Source organism: Canis lupus, chromosome 17 (assembly GCF_048164855.1).
Source record: "Canis lupus baileyi chromosome 17, mCanLup2.hap1, whole genome shotgun sequence".
NCBI classification, from domain to species: Eukaryota; Metazoa; Chordata; class Mammalia; order Carnivora; family Canidae; genus Canis; species Canis lupus.
In genome coordinates this window covers 1234460-1249704 of record NC_132854.1, presented here as the reverse complement: position 1 = coordinate 1249704, position 15245 = coordinate 1234460, and the positions used below count along the sequence as shown (strand labels likewise).

The window sequence follows — 15245 nt, the reverse complement described above, 5'->3', positions numbered from 1 at the left end:
ATAAATACAATGAATTTGTAAGGGACAATTTGGTCCTTTAATGCCTAAAAAAATCTAACTTACACCAGAAATACCCCTTGGATCTTGTTACTCAGCACCCTGAAAATACATTTAATACATACTTCACATATAAGTGCTTGTGTTTTTATGGCTGTGGTTGACCTACAAATAAAGAATCTCAAAAGCAAAGCAACACTTGCACTGAGGTCCAATAACTACATAAACATAATACGTCTCTCACTAGGCTAATTTCACAGCAGACAACTTCATACACACAACCAAGAAAGGTTCTTCTGTGAGATTCTTTAGGATGGAAATGGAAGATCCACATTTGTAATTCTGTGCTGCCCTCTATGGGATGCTGGGAGAACTTCAAGCCTGATTTGAGCAAGGCAGGCTCTGGAAGAGACTCACCAAAAGGCTGAGCCATCTCCAACTCGCACTTATTCATCTGGAGGTGCTACAGTGAGAAGGGTTGTTAAAATGATTTTTTTTTAAAGTTTCTTTAAAAAAAAAATACCCTAAAACAGTTTCTTCACAATTGCAAATCACCTCCTTCAGCCTGCATTTCTAACTAATGCTACTGTATTTAAGTGACTAGGTCAAATTACCCATCTCATTTATTTCTCAAAGCTAAGGGTTCAAAGAAGTTAGTAGGAATCAGGACTTTCCAAAGCTCCTTTGTGTGGAATCTCTAATCACCACGAAGGTCCTCCTGCAGAGGCCATTAGCTGTCCATCATATGGCCAGGCAGGCAGCAATGACACCAGCACAGAGACCCCCCACCCCTGGGCAGCACAGGTAAGTGCACTACTCAGACTCAATCCCTGTGACCCCAGGAAGCAAGCGCTGCTGTCCCACCCCAGATGAGGGAACTGAGGCAGAGGAAGGAAATGAGCTCATGGCCTCAGCCAAGTGCTGGTGGCCTACAGACTCACCTAGCCAGTGCCGCTCAGCATCTGTGCTGACCATGAACCACATGGCTTACCGGTCCAGCACAGGGAACTCCATATAAATCTCTAATCACCGGGGGGGCACCTACTCATCCATGCAGACAAAGATGATACATATAGAGAGAAACTCTGAAGAGAAAAATGTCTACTCACTTTTTAAGTTATCATTTCTGCAGTCTAGAACACTGTCCACAGTGGGATGAACATTATCATTATATTAATCACAAGGAAGAAAAACAGCTGCCAATTACACCAACAAAATGTAGCAGAGGGCCTGTGGTGGCGCATCTCCCACCTCCACCACGTTCATTTTTATTTCTAATAAGGACCAAAAAGGAGATCGTTTTAATACCACTCCCCAGGTGGGAGGGACCTCCATCTAGGTCCCTCCGGTACACAAAAGAAGAGAAAGAATACAAGCTCATTTAACCATACTTGTCTATTTCATTTAGTTAGCTGCAATATGAAATACAAATTTAGTTGCCACTAATTCTAATACTTTTTAGATTAATTGAATCCAACAACAACAAAAAGACTCCATACCACTAGAACCCAAATCTTTTTTATTTTTTTTTTAGAACCCAAATCTTTAAACAATTTTCGTATCAACAATTGTTTTTTGTCTAGCTGAAAGACAAATATATAAAAACAGGCATAAACATCTTGGGAGACCAATACCGAAAACTCCTATACTAAGCAAATAATTTTCAAGTGTAACTATTCACTATTATTAAAATATTTTGATAAATATTTTTCAAATGATATTTGTGGTAATTAATTAATGATCCTGTACACATTCACCAAGCCTGTTATACACACTGCACATGTGTGAAAAGCTCCAAAGGTGGTTTACAGGAACACTTTAAATAATCTTTCTGTATTTCTGCCTCAGATTTATAGTTGGCGGGATGTTTCTAAATTTGCTGTATTAACAAAAGCTAGTTGATTTCTGCTCATTTAGTTGCCTGAACACTAACAACTTTAAAATATTCCTTATAACTAAAAGAATATTACACCCCAACAGAAACATGAGTAAAAAACTAGTTTCCCGAAAAGAGAAACACAAATGACAAAAAAACTGTTTATACTCACCATTTAAAAAGCATTAAAATTTTTCAAATAAATGGATGTTAGCTGACCAAGAGTAATACAGCCAGCCGCTAGGCAGAGGGCTTTGCTAGTGCGCATGTGCCCTCAATCAGCACCTCGTTCCCTGACGCCATCTGATGACGTACACTCAGAGTTGAAGTATGAGCACTAGTGCTTGCAAATGTAAAGTAAAAATAGAATCAATACCTGCTACCTCAGCTATTCCATCTCTAATTCATCTAAAGAAATATTTAGATGCATATAAATATATGCTTAAACTTTATGGCAGTAGTTATATTCATGGGAAAAAAGAATACAGAATACATGTCAAAGAGAAAAGATAGAACAGTGTAAATATATACACATGAAGGAATATTCTGCTATTATAAATATTTTAGGAGAAGTTTCAGTGACAAAGAAAGGGTCAGTGAAAGAAGCTAACACAAAGCTCTCTGTAACACCATGAAGTTATGTTAACGTGATTAATGCTCTACAAGATAAAGCATACTTCTCCCACACACAGAAAATCAATCAGAAGTCTGTGACTTGAGGAGAAAAAAGCTTGCGGACTACTCCAATACTTGAGAAGAGCAAATTCATGCTGACCCTGGTGAGATGATACTGAAATCAGCAATGTGTCACAACCAGCTAACAGCTAGAGCCAGAGGCCTCCCTGTGACAGAGCGTACACACCACCCAGAGACCGTCCAAATCAGGAAGGAGGGAGGACGCGGGCACCACACCACTCACGCCACAGCCTGGATGCCACCAGGGGAGGGTGTGAGGCCGGCAACAGGACAGTTCACCAGCGAGCACCCGGTGGACTGCATGAGTCACCCCGCAACACACCATGGGAAAGAGGGACACAGTGAAGAGCAGGAGACCGTGAGGTCCTCTGAGTGACGGATGCCTCCTTCTGCCATCACAAAGCAGCCCTTCTGCCAGGCAGCCCTCATGGATTGGAAATGCTCCAAGACAGTATTTCCTGTCCACGACCACTATGGTATCTAAAGGAAAACATTCTCTCTTGCTTCTTTCCCAGCTATATCAGAGGCTCCTTATTATTAATTTTCTACAAAGTGAGTCCAGAGAAAGCAAGGCAAGGAACGTAAGGGGATCCTGATCCCCAGGAAAAGACCAGCTGTGAATTCAGAAAGCATGGGACACAGAATATATGTCAACACACAGGCCCCCGGCTTCTGGGTATACCTATTCTGGAACTCTGGGAGCTGCTCCAGGATCAGCCTTGACCTAGTAAACATGTACAGATGACCCGTGCCTGTCTTCAATCAATGGCTCCTTTTTCAATAACCACTTTCACCAAAAGATTAAGAACCTACAAGTGTCACTTCTCTTTAGAGAAACGTCGTTGAAATACTTTCTCAAAGGTTCTGACCAAATGAATTTCAATATGAAGATTTCAAAATTATCCATAAATGAAATTATTCAGTATTCATAACATTAAAATAAACCTGGCTAGCTGACATGAGAATCTTTATTATGGCTTATAATTACAAAGTAATATTACAAAATATTTCCACATCCTGGTTTATGAACCAAAACAAACATTAAAGCAATTCCAAAATAGACCTTAATCAAAATACTAGGTGAATTTTAAGTGAACCAGCAATTTATTAAGCAGCTTTCTTTCCTTAAAAATCAAAATAAAATCCATATGTAAACACTAGAGTACTAACGAATGTGACTCTGAAAAAAAACCTCATGATCTAAACAATCTAATTTGACTCATATTCTGACTTGCACAGAAATCAAGATAAGCAATATTACAAATGAGCCTTTTCACAAAAGCCAAATCCAAAAGCATGAATCCACTCCTCTGTTTGCCAGGCTGCAACGCAGGCCCCCTGACTGTCCAGCAGTGCATTTACCTGGCATATTTCTCAGGAGCTTTGCATTGCACATATGTCCCTTTCGAATGTCAGTAAGGATGTATTCCATCCGCTTGGCCCTCCAGAGGAAGTTAAATACTCTCAGGTAGTGGCTCATACACTCTCGGGTAAATACCTGTGAAGAACAGCACAAGACAGACTGTAGTACTCTGTGACGGAAGCCCCCCTCCCCCCCTGGACAGGTCTCCACCTTTCATCTTTTTATCTTTAAGCAAAAAAAGCCAAAGCATACACAATCAACTCTAATAAACTCTACGTTGTACACAACCAATTACTATAGTAAGTTTCAGGAAAGGATCATTACTGATGTGCTAAGCATCATGTCAAGCAAACTCACAGGAACAGCAGGTAGATATTTTTATACCAATTTTATAGACTGAGAAACAGAGGCCTAAGGTTACACGGTTAGGAAATGATATGTCGGGACTCTGAGCCTAAACCATAGTCGAAAATGTGGACTCTTAACTCCAACTCCAGCTCTGGCTCCGTAGCAGTTTTTGCTACCCGAGCCCACCTGAGGGAGATAAGAGGGTGGCAAATCTCATGGAGGATGGGCCTGGAACAATCTCCAGCCTGTAAAGAGGGCTCCGGGTTGTTTTCACATACGTATTTATGGCTCTTTCACTGCAAAGTGGCCAGCGGTGTCACATCCCAGGAGGATGAGCCCCATGGGCAGGGGTGGGGTGAGGCCTTCCTTCCATGCCCGCCTCCCTCCTATGGGGGCCAGATTGAGCAAATAAAAACACAGGACACCAGTTAAATACGCATGTCAGGTGAACCACAAATAATCTTCTAGTGCCCATCTGTCCCATGCATACACGTAACAGGGTTTTCTGCAGATGACAGCCAAACATGTTTCTGACACCAATGTGTGCAGAACAGATGTGGGCACATGTCTGCCCTTTTCCAGACACCTCAAACAAGGAATGCGTCGCCTCCATTACCAACACTCCCCTCGCAGCACAAAGAACTAGGAACAGCTTACCCATGTAGGACTTCTGCTTCCAGCAGCTCTGGGCTGCCCCTCCCCACCCCGGGAGCATGGCCCCTCAGCCTGAGACCTTCCCCCTCACACCACTCCCGGGTACTCCCTATGCCCTAGCTAGTCCCACACCCCACATGGCCCCCAAGGACACAGGCCACACACTTTTCCCTGGCCTCACCAATGTCCCTCTTCTCCAGACAGAATATTTATCATTTGACCCTTGCAATTTTAGCACTTCGTTGTAGACTGCTTTGCCTTCTCTTATTTTGTATATTCTTGGCACTGCTCATGTGTTACAAGGACTACCTGTCTATTTTTCTGTAGGCCTTTCTGTGCCAGTATTTGGCAGGTGCTGAATACTAACTCACGACGGCATGTCTAAACAGGAATGGTTAGGAACTGTTTTGAATGGACTCTGAAATCAACTGTGAATGTTTTGGGGATTATCTATTTTGCTGTGCTGCCCACACTACTGTTTTTGTAACTATAAACAGTGACTGAAGGAAACAATTTTACAAATGAATTAAAGAAATCTTTGTTATACAAATGCTATTTCAAGGGACCCTTTAAGTGCCAGGTTTCCCAGAGCACATTTAATGTGCAGTTTAAACATCCAGTTTAATCAATTCTTTAAAAACAGTAACTGTTTCAGAGAAAACATTCCTTCCCACTACATTTGTATAGGGGAAATACCCTCCATGTTTCATTTTGCCATGTATATGGTCTTTCAGTTCACTGCCTATGCAGTATACAGTTCAGAAAAAACATTAAATAAGTTTCCGACACCTCATTTAATTCCCTGGAGATCAAGGACAAAGAACTGAAGGATTTTATCCCACCCAGTACCCAAGTGAGGAGATGAGAGATAATCTCTACATGTCCTTCTTCACAGAATTAGCAAGAAGTTAAAATTATACTGTCATAAAAGATAAAAATCATGTGACTAACATAAGGTATGTCCTCATAATTCAGTTTTCTACAAAAATTACAATCTCAATTAATGAGAAAAGAAACAGAGACGATATAATGTTTAATAAGGAAAAAGAGGAAAATCCATTTTCTTCCAAAATTTGATCTAAAAGTGTATTTTTAATAATAAAATATTCCAGTTAGCTGAAAATGTAACAAGCTGAGACAGAGGCTTGCCCTAGGACTGGAACAGCAAAAGCCAGATGTGCAAGACATCACCTCCCATACAATGTCCCCAGCACATCCTGCTAATTCATTACCAGCCCTGCTCTCCTTCCCAGAGTAGCCTCCCAGGCGTGCCCTCCAGCTGCTGGAGTGGGGAGGTGACTTGTTAGCCATAGACAGAGATCCATCCTAAATTTTTTAAAAATAAATGTGTAACAAAGTTCTTCTATTGACTGTTTTGACTAGAGCTTTCAAAAATCTAAAATTTAAAAAATATACTGCATAACCACGTGTTTATATACAAAGCTATGCCACTTTTAACTGTATGCTCAGTAAATCTGAAATATTGTGAAATAATTAAGGAACTGTGTATATGGAACATATACATATATATACTTACTCTGAAATAAGAAATACTTTACTATGGTACCTTTTATACTAAGAAAAATAATATGCAACGTACTCAACATTAACAAAGTAGATAATATCAAAGTTTCGGATTTAAATAATAATGTATAGAACAGAATTTTTTGTTTAAAGTAGGCTCCATGCCCAGCAGGGAGCCCCACACAGGGCTTTAACTCAGGACCCTGAGATCATGACCTGAGCCGAAATCAAGAGTTGGACGCTTAACTGACTGAACCACCCAAGAGCTCCACAACAGAATGTTTTAACAAATAAGTATCTACAACTATTCAGGATACAAGTCAAATGAGGAAAAAAAGTAATTTGAATGTGACAAAAAATTAAATAGGAGAGCAGTTCTGCATTCACATACTGGGAGCCCCCATCTCGCAGCAAGCATGCTGCAACAGCACAGCAAGAGCAGGGAGAGGACGCCCTGGAAAGCAGCCTGGTGGGGGTGAGGCTCACAACTGGAGTAATTTTAGAGCCAAGTTATATTACCTCTTAACAAAGTCTTTTTCCCAATAATCTAAAGAGATGAATGTCCTCCTTCAGATGTAAAATGACTGAAGTCAGCTCAAGGACATTTCCTGGCAAAGGAGTTTACTCTGGTATGATATAACAGCATGCACCCGGAAGGAAGGGGCTCAGTTAACTGCAGACACAAAGAGCTCCTGGGGTTACACCCCTCCCCATCTGGACTGACGTGGACAGAAATAGCACTTTGGTGAGGCGCAGCAAATGCACAACAGATAACCGTACAGCCTCTTCCCGTCCATTTCAATGAATGCTAAGTATATTTGATCTAAACAGTAAAAACGTGACTCCTGTAAAATACACTTTGTGGTTCCTTTCACATTATCCTGAATTAGTAGCCATGGTCTAATAACAGTGGAGCACAACAAGCAATCTGTTTATTAAATACCTGCTGAAACCTAGGATGGAACAAATGGTATTTTTAAGAATCCTTAAAATTATAGACCATCTCAGTGTTCATTAATGATCATCTAAAACACATAGCGATTGTTGCTTCAGTATTCATTCGGTGGGTCTCACCCAGATGTTAAGCAATCGCCTGCACTAGAAGCTCACTGAGAAGATGGCCAGTTCTACAACAACATGACAGCTAGCAATGTGAGGAGCCGTGGCTGCTGTCACATCACCCAGCACTGCCTTACCGTTGCAATTGGCCCATCGACGTGGTAGTCCAGGCTGAACACGTCCCACCCGGTATCACCTGGAGAGACCTGGGAGCAAAAACACAAACTGCAGGCCTTCCCACCAGTGCTAGGCTTCCTGCCAAAGGATCCAGCCAGTCCTCAAAGAAAAGGCAGCAAAATAAAGCCCAATTTTTGGAAAAATGCTCAATAGTTCTGAGCATTAGCCACATGAGAACTGCATCTTTTTGCCAACTCCTGTACCCTCAGCACTGAAACAATAGGCACCTAAGAGGTGCTCTACAGATACTGTGGAAAGAATGGCGTATTTTTGAATGAATATGATAAAATCTGTTTCAAATTTGTCACCGTATTTTTATGGCAGAAACTCACTGCCTTATATGTCCCAAATCCTTTAAAAGTCAACATTTTAAAAACCCAACAGGCTCTGCTAATGGTCCTTTATCATAGCTAAGCAAACAGTGTACAGTGTTTCTGATATTCATTCCCCAAAGAAAAGTCATCTTCTATCAAACTGAAATTAAAAACATAGATTTTTGATAAATCTTATTATTTTGATATATATTATTATTACTTTCTGTTCAGAACGTCCAACAGGTATCATACCTGTGGCTTCTGCAACATTACCATTAACAAGAGTAAGGCTAACTACACAATGCACTGCCAGGCCTGTGGTAAGCACTGCGTGTTCTATGCCCACCTAAGATTACACAGCAGCAGGCACAACCCCCATCCACCAGGTAAGACTACATGCACTTAAACAGGGAACATTGATGGGAGGGCTGGCCAGGGAGCTCACTGCCTACACAGGACCAGGACCACAGTACCTCTAGGAGCCTCACGTCCAATCTCTTGAGGATCTCGGGGCTGTCAAACTGGGCATTGGTGGCTCTGACAGCAGTTTCGAGAATTCCAGTCAAGTTGTGTTGATACAAAGTTGTAGCTGGACGGACAAGTTCTGGTCTTAACAGATTTTTAAAAAATAAAATGTTACTTGAATTTTTTTTTTTTAATATTTTATTTATTTATGATAGTCACACACACAGAGAGAGAGAGGCAGAGACATAGGCAGAGAGAGAAGCAGGCTCCATACACCGGGAGCCCGACGTGGGACTCGATCCCGGGTCTCCAGGATCGTGCCCTGGGCCAAAGGCAGGCACCAAACCGCTGCGCCACCCAGGGATCCCCTGTTACTTGAATTCTTAATGAGATTTATAAAAACTCAAAATCATAAAGAGTTCAGATTATAAACACTAAAATGAAAAAGAAACAACTACAATATGAGAACAAAAGTTTCACAAAATTAGGGGCACGTGGGTGGCTCAGTGGGTCAAGCAACTAGCTTGGCTCAGGTCATGATCTCAGGGTCCTGGGACTGAGTTCTGCATCGGGCTCCCTCCTCAGTGGGGAGCCTGCTTCTCCCTCTCCCTCAGCTCCTCCCCCAGAGCGTGAACAAGCACACGCGCATACATGCACGCACACTCTCTACACGCACATGCATGCACATTCTCTCTCTCAAATAAATAAAATCTTTAAAAAGTTTCACAAAATTGGGATCCCTGGTGGTGCAGCGGTTTAGCGCCTGCCTTTGGCCCAGGGTGTGATCCTGGAGACCCGGGATCGAATCCCACATCGGGCTCCCGGTGCATGGAGCCTGCTTCTCCCTCTGCCTGTGTATCTGCCTCTCTCTCTCTCTGTGACTATCATAAATAAATAAAAATTTTAAAAAAATGATTTAAAAAAAAAAAAGTTTCACAAAATTGACCGTCAATAGAATTTTGCCAAGTGTTTTGGAAAGTTAAACACTTAAGTCTCAAAAAATTAATTTTGATTCTGCTTCACTTGAAAATACTTACATGTGCCACATATGTTAAAAAATAAAGTTTTTAATTGAAGTCTGGCCTGTAGCAACATGAACTATTATATAATCCCCTGCAGAGATCCGATGGGAAGAGAGATCCTCGTTAAATCAGAACAATCACACATATGGACATCACGATTCTAAGGGTGACCCACTGCACACCCTTTGGACACTGGACTGTCAGTGCCACAGTATCTCCAAGGCACGGGAAACGAACAAATGAAAGGACTTCTATGTGAGAACTTTATCTCTTCAGATTTCATCTTACTAGGATGTTCTAAGAGGATTCAACACATTTTCCTCTAATGCCATTGATTCTTTAAAACAAGAACCCTAAGACTCTTTATCATGCTGAATCTATGTGTATTCATAAAAATGCAAAGAGTCTTCTTACTTGAGCAAATCCATTAGGTGCCTTATGAAATCCCCCTGGCCAAGAAGCAGGTACCGCCTGACCGCCTGCATGTGGTCCAGGAGGCTGTACTTTCTGTTCAGAACGTCCAATAGGTACTTGCTGGTCTCAAAATAGGCCGCATCAATTTTCCCCCGAAATGCGTTCTCCAAATCTGTGAACACATCTGCAGCTGTAAAGAACAAAAGGAGAAGTACACAAACGTCTATAATCTGTATTTTAATAAAGATAAAACTAAAGGCTGCCACGTACAAAAGCCATTGCCAAAACCCACAAATGGCCTCGGAGACAGATATGACAGGCCATGTGTGTGCTCAGGAAGGTGTGAGCCCCAAGCCCCAGAAACTGGAAATGCTGCTGTGTGGCCGTCTGTGCAAGCAGCCTGTGTACTGTGACCAGAAAGAGGAGCCCCAATATCAGCTGGTCATTTCCAGATATAAAGGTCAAGTTATCCTCTACAGTGTAATGAACTCAAAACCACACTAAAACACGCTGATGAAAAGTGCAGTATAAGGGAGGTATTCAATGCTGAAATCGCCCACACGTGCCTACATGACACTTTTGAAACCCATCTCAAGAACAAACAGGATGGCACATGTAAAGAGTGAGCTCTGTGAATGGCTAGCCTGGCTGAAGGTCTGGTGCTGTCACATGCAGCCACGACATGAAGCTAACCATGGGGGAAGACGTGTGGGGAGATTTTTCAGAGAACGTGGAATAAAAGCAGACCTAACTCCAAGCAGTAACATAAAAAAGTAAACGTTTCCATAGTTTTATACTGCAAAGAAACAGCGCAAGGATATTACACACATACTAGAGCTTTTTCCTGCTAACTTACACTTCTATGGCACAAGACAGTTTATAAAACTAAGTATTTGATTTTATTTAAAAACTATGACAACACTTAACAGTTGGGGCCTATCCTCCACTCTCATTTGTAAAACTGGATTCTACTCTTTGGTCACACTTCCAAATATTCAAAATTTTTCTTTCTTTTTTTTTTTTTCAAATATTCAAAATTTTTCAAATGTGAAATACAAATTCAACTTTTCCCCTTGCTTTTGTGTTCCTGTCGGTCTTTCCAGGTTTCCTATCTTTTATCTTTCCAACCATACTCCTAGCCTAATGGTAAAGAAACCCTTGCCCTGTAGCCCAAAGCCGCAGGGAGGACAGGGGCTGAGTTGTCGTCAACGTAACCAAGGGGAGCAGTCCAGGAACTCAATACTAGCCACAATCCACCAGGCACGACTGCAGGCCTCACAACGACTTTTGCCTCACTGGCAAAAATCCTTGTCTGCACGTCTCCACAGTGAGCACAGGTACCACACTGTGTGGCCTGAGCTAGTTGTCTTCTCTGGGTGATAGGGAAAGGTCAAAATCTGTCAACACAAGTCTCCTGGCTCTCCTTCATTATTCTACCTTGTCAACAGGGGTATTTCCCAAAAATCTGTTCTTGGGTCACATCTCTCTCTATTCTAAGAACTGGGGTCTGTGCATCCCTAAGAAGTATATGCTAAATTGTCTGTGATGAATGCACTTGGGGCAAGGAGGGAGAGGCATCTGACCCCAACAGCTGGAGTATTCACTACACTAAGGGGCCCTGTCTTTAACCAGCATGGTGACGCAGGCACTTCCCAAAGCCCGACAGCTGGCCCTGACCTCAGTCTGGATTTTCAACATAGCTTTTCCAATACCTTGGAGACCTCATCTAGTGAGTCCTCTCAGATACTAAAAATCAAATTGGGCCAAAATGTACATGAATAGATGTTCAACACCACTCATCATCAGGGAGATGCAAATCAAACTACAGGGAGGTACCACCTCACACCTGTCAGAATGGCCAGAATCAAAAACAGAAGAAACAACAGGTGTTGGTGAGGATGCGGAGAAAGGGATACACTCATGCACTTTTGGCGGGAATGCAAACTGCTGCAGACCCTCCGGAAAACAGTATGGAAGGTCCTCAAGAAGTTAAATATAAAAAACTACCATATGATCCAGTAATTCCACTACTGGTTTTTTACCCAAAGAAAATAAAAACACTAAAAGATACATGCAGCCTATGTCCACTGCAGCATTAAGTAATCTCCTAAGTATGAGATATGGAAGCAGCCCAAGCGTCTATCTACAGATGAATATGTAAAGGAAATGTGGCGTATGTACACAAGAGAATATGATTTAGCCTTAAAAAAAGAAGGCAATTCTGCTGTTTGTGGCAACACAGATGGACCTGGAGAACATTATGGTAAGAGAAATAATGCAGACACAGAAACACTGTCTGGTATCACCTGTCTGCGGAATCTGAAGTTTTCCAACTCAGAGAAGCAGAGGGTCAAGTGGAGGTCGCAGGGGCTGAGGGGAGGCGAGGACCAGCACAGGGTACAAAGTTTGGTGATGCCAGGTGAAAAAGTTCTGGTGTCTAGCATTCACATAGTCGCCTACCACCAACCCTACAGCACTGTACACTTACAGCAATTTATCCATACATCTCATTTAGCACTTCTTATCTTTTACTATTTACTATTCATTATTTCATTTTATTTTCCATGTTTTATCTTCATAGCTAGACTGTAAGCTAATGAAAGGCACAGTCATCGTCATGTACAATAATTGGTATCATCTTGCCTACACCTGCCACGCTGTGCCATATGCAGCGTGAGTCAGAATAAGCACGCGAACAGAAACAGCCAAGACCAGAAAGTTGTCCGTGCACAAAACACCATGCAATGATGCGAAAAGTAGGAGAGGACAATAGTGAATGAGGGAACCAGAGAACATCTAGAGCAGGGCAGCACTCTGAATACAATCAACACTTGTGAATTCCTGCTGATTCCTGAATGAGCCTCTGTCATAGGTGCAGCCACCAAGAGCAACAGTTTTCCTTTCTTATCTCAGCAAACTATCGCTGTACCATTTTTTAAAAATAATACAGATTACTAAGAGTAATTTACTATGAATAAAACAGCCACACCTAGTCCAATACTTATTAAGTCCACATAAAAAAGGGAATTCAAAATTTACATAGTAATATTTTACACATATCACACTATATATTAAGGTATTCTGGATAACAATTCAGAAAACGTGTCAGTCCTATTGGACAAAAAAATGCTTCCAGCAATATATATACACAACACCCTCACCACAGCGATCACCATCATACCATCCTGGGGTGAGTCCGCAGACTGGGTCACAGCTATCATCTTCGTGGTGGGCGTCTGGTCATGACAAACCTGGTGCAGGAAATTTATTGATTTTCCTATCAAGAGGACCTAGAAAAGAAAACATCCTAGAGTTACTTTTACATAAAAATCATTGATCATTCAACTACCACAAATATTCCTGAGCAACAAACTATTAATTAAAAATTAACAAGAATATCTGGGAAAGTATCAAGTGAGTTCTAAAAAGACATTATTAACACACACATATTTATAGGTCAACACATTCAATTAATACACACTTCTATAATGCAATAACATTTTAAGATGATAAGTTTTGTCACCTGATGCAGGCACATACAGGTAGATACAGATTAAAATATCAAAACCACGAATCTCCCTTCTGGCCTTACCTTCCTGGACTGATCCATTGTAATAAAAGAAGGGATCATCGATTTCCGTAAGGTGTACTTGTCCTGCCATAGCCGGTCTGTTTTAACTGCTGGATCTGAGGCTACAAAGAACTGAGAAAAGAGACATAGCAACATCAGAATGTGACACGGCAGACTACCCACTAACGGCAACATGGAAGAAGCCATTCTGAAAGCCAAGCTCTTGAGATACAGGAGACTGAGCCTTTATACAGCGAAACTGGTCTTAGAAAGCATTTTAGCTACATCACTCTCTAAATGATTAGATGTCCCAGGCTTTTTAAGTGGAAGTATAATGAAACAGGTTTTTTCCTGAAGATTTACGATCCTCAAGAGGATTATCTGTTGTAACCTCTGCTAACTATGAGGGTCTGGGTGTGAGGGCCGCTGCCCAGAGGTCCATGTGCGAGTCTGGAACACAGTGGGGCCAACACTGCCATACCCTGCTCGTGGACTGCTGGCTACAGGCTAATGTAGACAGATAGGCAGGCAGGCAGGCAGCACCAGTCTACCAAGCAGCACTGCCGTTAAGTGACCTTTCTGAGAACCACCGTTTTGCTCAGAAGCTTCTTCCCCATTCAGTGCTCAACACCTTTGCTGACCCCACCGACCAGCTTGCCTCCTGACAACAGAAAGGGCACGGAGAGTGGGGGGGTAAAATAGAGCTAAATTGCTACTGATTCTAGCCCATCTCCTACCACAATAAGGGCACCACTCTCATTTTTCAGTCATGTCCTAATACACTAGTGCTTTTGGCTCTATAACTCACTTTCTAATAGCCGCTGAGTCAAAGCAATTCTTAATCCTTACAGATGTGCCAGCCTTCCTTTCCATACAGTGGTGTCCACAGACATTCCCACAAGTGGGATGCGCCATTCTAGATTTTGCCCATCAGCTGGTGAAAGCATGGCTGCTTGTACTGTTATTATTCTGACAAAAGAAGTTGGGGCGGTTTTCGTCATATGGGTGGTCATTTGCTTTTATTCTCCTGTAAACTGTCTTTCATCTCCTCCTCAACCCATGTTTCTACTGACTTTGTCCTTTTCTCATCAATATATGAAAACTGTTTGTTATATTAGGGATCATGACCATTTGTGAGGCAAGTATTACAAAGTTTTGTAAGTTAATCATTTACCAACATCTACAGGATGTTTCATGTTTTTGCTTTGCTCCATTTTTGTTGTGTAGGTAAACATAATCCTGTGTGGCTTCTGAGTTTCTTGTCTTCCTAGGTTACACAGACATCCAACATAATTTTCTTCCAGCATTCCTGCCATGTTATTTTCATAGCTCAGGTTCCTCATCCCTCTAGGATTTACCTTGGACATGATGTAGGGTCTAGGTTTCCTTTCTGAATGGCATTCGTCTAGTGGTTGAGCCAGCTAGCACCTTCTTCTGAATGCACTGTCTTTCCCTCTGAGCTAGGACGCCTCATCAGAAACTCTCGCGGTCATTAATTTTATGAATAGATTAAAAGGGAAGAAAGTTGACCAGGTCAAGAGAGGCTGAGGTATTTGGTAACATCTTTATTTCCCAGCTTCCAATGGTGTTCTATCATCATGAACATGGAGTTATATGCATCTGTGTTCCAGTCCATACACTTATTATCCTTATTGGCACTCCAGGTTTCCCATTCTGGGATGACAGGAGCCTCTTCAAGCTAGCTGCAAAGTCCTTTAGCCTTGACCTTTAGTCTTCCTTGCTTCTGGTATGGAAGATGCACTAG

At 41.8% G+C, this 15245-nt stretch overlaps 1 protein-coding gene across 3 annotated transcripts in view; it reads right to left on the bottom strand.

The window, feature by feature from the left end:
* Window positions 1-15245, bottom strand: part of TUBGCP3 (tubulin gamma complex component 3) — an 83430-nt gene that overhangs the window by 22404 nt on the left and 45781 nt on the right. For 2 of the 3 annotated variants that reach the window (XM_072782358.1, XM_072782356.1), the window contains exons 12-17: window positions 13502-13612; window positions 13091-13199; window positions 9910-10099; window positions 8482-8617; window positions 7655-7723; window positions 3932-4067 (exon numbers count right to left, since the gene is read on the bottom strand). In XM_072782358.1, the coding sequence (XP_072638459.1) occupies window positions 3932-4067; window positions 7655-7723; window positions 8482-8617; window positions 9910-10099; window positions 13091-13199; window positions 13502-13612 (751 nt within the window). The remainder of the gene's footprint in view (window positions 1-3931; window positions 4068-7654; window positions 7724-8481; window positions 8618-9909; window positions 10100-13090; window positions 13200-13501; window positions 13613-15245) is intronic. The other variant, XM_072782357.1, reaches the window with a different exon arrangement.